Genomic DNA, 6,282 nt, shown 5'->3' with positions numbered 1-6,282 from the left:
GTGGGGACACTTGCAGGAGTGTGCATTGGCCTCACTGCTGGGGCAAGGAGTGGCGTGCTTATGTCTCTGAAACTCAGGACGCGTTTGGGCTGATATCAGGGATATCAGCAAATATCACTGTGGGGCCCACGCTAGACCATCTCTCAGCCTGTGAGCTGATGTTTACACTACTCCAAAAAATGTGTTTGCAACACCCTAGGTGGGCAGAGGGACAATGTGTTCACATCTCCTTATCCCACAACCTGTGTGCCAAAATAAGGCACTGATAGCTGCAGTCACCGTCCTCTCTTCCCTTAAACATCCATTCCCACACTTGGGAAGGAAGAAACGTGTTAATCTTTATATTAACTAAGTTCTCCTGGATGTTGGTAGCAGGAAGATTTGCTGGATGGCAGGACTTGCACATCAGACTTGACCCAGTGTCCAAACTTTGGCAGATGCCAAGAAACAAGGCTGTCCTGAAGCAGAGCACCTCCAGAGCGGCGGAGTTATTTCAGCACTGCAAGTTGCTGGATTTGATAACTGTGCCTTGAACTACCCAGTCTGTGTTTGTCCCCTGGGACTTGGGAAGTGTGCATTGGTAGAAAGTGGAATTAACAGCCTCTCTGACAGGTTTTCTGCATGCAGCTTTTCAGCTGGGTAAGACCACACTTAATTAAACCACTGCACAAAGTGTCAGCCATAAAAATGGGAGGGGAGGGAGGGTTTTATCTCTAAAGCGAGTAACAATGGATGTGCTGCTCCTACTGAATGCAGCCTGCCCATGTCGATGGCGATGTTCAAACTGTGGGTAAAATTAACCCCTTGCAGTAAAGAAGAAAAGAATGTAATAAGTCAGGTGGCAGCGAGGTCTTGCTTTACCTTTCTGTTACTGAGTCTGTATCTGCGTCATGTTTCCCCTGTCGGTGGTGGAGCCTTATAAAGGAGAACAGACGAGGTTCTCATAAGTAAGGATAGGACAAGATTTATTGCTTGGTTTCAATAGCATTGGACCTGACATGACCGGGATCATAACCAAATTTAAACAAGAGCGAGGAAATCCACTCCATGCAGACAAGATGCAACACGTGTGTTTTGGTTGCGAAGTTGGACATATCAAAGAGCAGTGCAGCAAAGCAGGTGCTTCCCAGCATCGGGTTGGTTGTTAAGGCCTCAGCCTTGAAGCCTGCAGCCAAGTACAGGTTGCTGTGGGGCAGCAGTGACAGTCGTGCTGCTGTGCCTCATCCACACACCGGCAGCTGAGCTGGGGGGTGGCCGCCTCACACAGGCAAGGGGCAGGGAACCTGTTGGAGCTTTCCATGCACATCGTGAGCAGGTTTCAAGCCTTGCTCGCAAGGCAGGCAGTAGAGTCTGTCAACCCTCGTTTTTACAGAAAGACCAACGGGGAGAAATAATTAGGAAAAAAACAGCATTTATTTGATACTTTTATTTATATGCAAAACAGGTCACCATTCATGAGAGATATGAAAAACGTATCAGATAGAAACCAGATTTATCTATTTTCACTACAAAATATTGCATTATATAAAGCAACAGAGACACACAAAAAAACCCTGAAAAAGACTAAAATCTTTGGATAGCAGATGTGGTTTTTTTTTTTGTTGGTTTTTTGTTGTTGTTGTTGTTGCTGTTTTTTCTTTTTCTTTCTCATCCCTAGAATGCGCTTCTTGCTTTAAGAGATTCACAGCAAAGAACATGAAACATTTTCAGGTCATAGCAATTTTTTTTTTTTTTTTTTGGTTGTCACAAAGGAAAGCAGTCCTGGATTTACTTCTTTTTATTTTATTTTATTTTTTTTTTTTAGGAAACAAAAAAAAAAAAAGAAAAAATAAAAAAGAAAAAAGTCCTTTCCTAAAAATATACCGCACACATACAGGCCACGCTCAGCCCCACACACATCCGCCTATAGGCACACGCAGCGATACACCCACAAAAGAACTACTTCCCTTATAAACGATTTGCAAAGTACTTCTCAGACGGAACTATAGATCAGAAGAACGACAAGTCTTAAAAAACTCTCCTAGTTAAGTGCTAGTGGTTGTCCATCACACACACACACACACACACGCACACAGAAAAGAAAAGAAGGCCAACAAACGTCTTGGTATATATAAAACAGAAACGGGAAGGGAGGGAAGGTTTGTCACACACGAGTGCAATATAATCGGAGCGAAACAAACAAACAAGAAAGTAAACCAAAACAGAGCACTGCCTCGATCCCAACGCACACTTACAAACGTAATATTCCACAGGAGAAAGTGTAAACACCCGACTATAGAAAACAATTGGCACAAAGTATCCAAAGTAAAATTGCCACCACTCTGAAAAATAAATAAGTCTTGAAAAAAATAAATTGTCAACTCCTTCTACCATAAATAAAAAATAGTTATTTTCAACCGCACCCACGGGTCACACGTTTAAGGTCACAAGAAGATGTTTTTGGATATATATAAAGGGGCACTTGACAGCCTGAAGGAACGATCCCATTTTACACTTCTCTGCTTAAAGCAGCGCTGCGACGCGACCGCGAGGAGAAGCCCTCCGCGCCCTCCGCCGGGCCCCGCTCTGCCCCGTGGCCGCCCGCGGGCTCTGGGGGCCGGGCTGACCGGCGGCGGCGCGCCCCGTTCCGGCTTCCGCGGGGCCGACGGGTCGGGCGGGAGTTACACGTCCAGGACGTGGTTGAGATAGGAGATGTAGCAGATGGCGAGGCGCAGGATTTCGATCTTGGACAGCTTCTTGTCGGGGGGGAGAGTGGGCAGCAGCTTCCGCAGCTCGGCGAAGGCGAGGTTGAAGGCCTCCACGCGGATCCGCTCCCTCGTGGCGTGGGCCGAGCGGTACTTGGCCGTGGCTCTCCGTCGCCGCCTCTTCTCCTCGCGGCTCAGCGGCGGCGGGTGCAGCCCCGGCCGTCCCCCGCCGCGACCCTCCCCGCCTCCCCCTCCGCCGCCGCCCTCCGCGGGCTCCGGGTCGGAGACGCAGCAGCTGAGCGCCCGGCCGTCCGCGCCGCCCAGGGACTCCGGGTCGGAGGGCGCCGAGGAGGGGTGGTCGGAGTCGGCCGCTTGGTCCGGGCTGAGCATCATCGTGGAGGGGGCGGAGGAGCCTTCCCGGGACAGAGAAGCAGAGAGAGCGGGCTCAGAGCCCCCGTCCCGCGGCGGAGCGCTGCCCCCACCGCCGCCTCCCCGCGGCCGCGCTCCGTCGCGGAGCTGCCAGCGCTCGCTCCTTTGTCCGAGCGGCCCCGGAAAGCGAGAAAAGAAATACACCCGCCTTACTAACGAGCTAACATCCAGCGGCTCAAATCGGGCCGGTTTGTTTCCCTGCCATTTGAATACCTCCGTTCTCCCCTGCCAAACGCCGCCGCACCATTGCTCTGTCGGGATGCGGGCTGCAGACCGCCGCTGGTAAATAAGCAGGGGAAAGCCCGGCTCGAGGCTCCCAAGCCTTGCGGGGAAATTCATTTCCCCAGTCCGAACTGCGGGATCTGCCGCGTGTGCCCGGATCTCCACTTGCTCTTTGCTCTGCGCTCCTTTCATTATTGTTGTTATTATTATTTCTACTGCTATTTTCCTGACACTAGTCGTGGTATTCTCCGGCAATTATATGGGGACTATAGGAGAGCCGCAGGTTTTATTTTCTATATATATATATATTTAGGTGCGAATTAAGAAATAAACGGTGAAAGAAGTAGAAAAACCCCAAAGCAGGGCCCGAACTTCCCGATTCCTTTAAATTTTCCCTCCTCTCCCCTCCCTGCGCGGAAAGGGTTGGGGGGGAGTAGGGAGGGGGGGGAAGGAAGAAAGGGGAAATAAATAAATAAGTGCGGTGGTGCCTTTCAAAAGAAAATTGAATCGTAGCTTCTTGCGGCCTCACGGAGCACCATCTGTCATGTAGACAGCAGCACAAACCCGGGCGCGTACGGGGACATGCCGGCATGTAATAAAACAATACATCAGAGCTCGGGGATAACCTTGGATGCGGTGTGTGTGTGTTATGCCGGGTGCGTGTGTGCGAGTCGGGGGGTGTCGAGCGGGGAGGGGAGGGGGCACGGCCCGTCTCCAAAAATCCCATTGCCGTGGATTTCCTTGTGAAGTTCCCTGGCAAAGTCCGCCTCGGCTCTCGGGGAAAATCAAAGGCAAGAATAGAGAACGGAACGGAGGGGCGGCCAGAGAGCTGGGCGAGCAGGGAGCCTCGCCGGGGCCGGGAGAGGTCCTTCCCCCCTGGATGTTAATAGGCACCCTGGATGTTAATAGGCACCCTGGATGTTAATAGGCCCGCAAGGCAGGGGTGAGGAATAACATAAGGGCAGCTCAGCGAGTCGGCTACTTCTTGAGAGGAAAAAAAATAAACAAAAAAATAAAAAATAAGAGTAGAATCCCCGCTCAGCTGAGACCCCAGCGGGCAGGCTGGTTGAGAGCGCACCGGCGGGGAAAGGAAAGACGTGAATGAAAACGAGCAACGACAGAGGTGCTTCCCGGAGAAAGTTGCTTTCAGGTTTTTCTACACTGTGAGATTAATATCTCCGTTTGGTTCGCTTTTATCGCGGTTGTTTCCCGCGATCCGAACCAGGTAGAGGCTCCTTTCTATTTCTTCCCCCCTCCCCCGGCTACCCCGCACAGCCGGGGCAGGACGCACCGCGGGGCCGCTTACCTCGGCGCCGCCGCTCGCACCGCCGCTCCCCTCGGGTCCCTTCGCCCCCTCGGCGGTGCCTTTACAGTTCAGATGCGCCTCCGGCAGCAGAGCATGGAACAATTCAGAAAAAAATAATAATCAAACGGAGGGAATTAGGAGCTGAGCTGCGTCCTGCTCGGGTGGGGAAGGGAGGCTCTCATCCCTCGCCGCGGCCTCCAGCGCTCCGGAGATGTTATCGCCGTGCTCGGTGACGGAGTATAAATAACAACTTAAGTTACTTACGATGCATCGGGGGAGAAAAGAGCCGTTCCCCCATCCGAACCCTCCTCCGCCCGTTAATTCGGGGCAGCGGGCTGCAGAGGCGACGAGCCGCGTTTAGGGGGAAAAAGAAAAATTATTCGCCTTCTTCGTCCTCCTCTTGCCAGGATCAATAACAAAAGGGATGCGGAGGTGCCACCAGCGGGGCTGCTCCCCTCCCCGCCCCTCGGCCTCTCCGCAGAGCCGGGGTGCGGAGCCGGCGGTGGGGCCGCTTTGTTCCGCCAGGGCCGGCCCGGTGCCCGGAGCGGGTCGGGACACAGCGCTCGTTCCTTCCTTCTCTCTCTGTATCTTCCTTTTGTCTTTTTCTTTTTTTTTCTTTTTTTTTCTTTTTTTTTTTTTCCTTTCCTTTTCTCCTTTTTTTTTTTTTTTTTTTTTTTTTTTTTTTTTTTTTTTTTCTCCCTTCTTTCTTTCTTTCTTTCTTTCTTTCTTTTCTTTTTTTTTTTTTTCCTTCTTCTTTCCTTCTTTCTTCTTTTTATTTATTTTTCTGACGCAACACACAGTTCAGTTAGTTTTCGCAGCTCCGGCAGATGAGAAGGGGAGACCCCGTAAGGAGACAAATGTTAGGCTCAGTAGTTTCTCAGCCGGTCCCTCAGGAGCTGGAGAGGGGGAGAAAAGAATCCCTCATCCACTCCCGAGGTTCCCAACTCCTCCTGCATCTCTGAGTGAGAATGAAGAGAGGACGTGAGGAAAGCAAAGAAAAACAAAACAGATAAAAAACAAAAAAAACAAAACAAACAACCCCACCAAACCCCAAGAAATAAAAATCTCGCCGCGGATTTGGGAAAGGCTGCAGCACGAGGTGCGCTCACGCGCAAAATAAAAGTGTCGTTCCTCCTCCCACTCCTCCCGGAGCGACTGAGCAGCCGAGGAGGGATGCGGAAAGACAGACAGACAGCGCGGAGATGTGCGCGGAGAGCCGCTCCTGGTGCCAAAGGGTTCAGCCGAGAGATGGTTGGAAGAGATAAAGACTCAGAGAAAAAGGGGACGGCATTTTTTTCCCTCTTAAATTGATATTTAATGGGAAATCCTATTGGACAGAAACCTGGACACGAGTCTCTTAATTGGACTTGACATCTGTCACAGTGTGGGAGTTTTCACAGCTCAAATATTTTCAGCAGATCAGATTCTCGCTGAATCTGTGCCACAAATTATAACAGTCGAGAGCAGCCCATGATATAAAGCCTTGCCTCTGGATATACAGTCTCTCGCCACGCTTGCTCCCACCGCACCCCCTGTCCCCTTCCCCTCCCCAAAATATCGGATACCCACTGATCTAGAAAAACACCGCTGGCATTTTGCATGCAAGCTAATAAATAGGCTTTAAACATCAATTTGCATCAT

The 6,282-nt window shown here is 50.9% G+C and overlaps 1 protein-coding gene across 1 annotated transcript; it reads right to left on the bottom strand.

Annotated features, from left to right (window-relative positions):
* Nucleotides 1–1,718: 1,718 nt before the first annotated feature.
* NHLH2 (nescient helix-loop-helix 2) lies at nt 1,719–5,257 on the bottom strand. Its single transcript, XM_048956615.1, has 2 exons — nt 4,642–5,257; nt 1,719–3,097 (listed from the first exon to the last, which is right to left on the bottom strand). Exon 2 carries the CDS (start codon nt 3,075–3,077, stop codon nt 2,661–2,663), a length of 417 nt encoding a protein of 138 aa, XP_048812572.1. The 5' UTR covers nt 3,078–3,097; nt 4,642–5,257; the 3' UTR covers nt 1,719–2,660.
* Nucleotides 5,258–6,282: the final 1,025 nt, after the last annotated feature.

This window comes from Lagopus muta, chromosome 1 (assembly GCF_023343835.1).
Source record: "Lagopus muta isolate bLagMut1 chromosome 1, bLagMut1 primary, whole genome shotgun sequence".
Classification (NCBI taxonomy): Eukaryota; Metazoa; Chordata; class Aves; order Galliformes; family Phasianidae; genus Lagopus; species Lagopus muta.
Note: the sequence above shows the minus strand (reverse complement) of the source record. Positions and strands in the feature narration are given on the sequence as shown.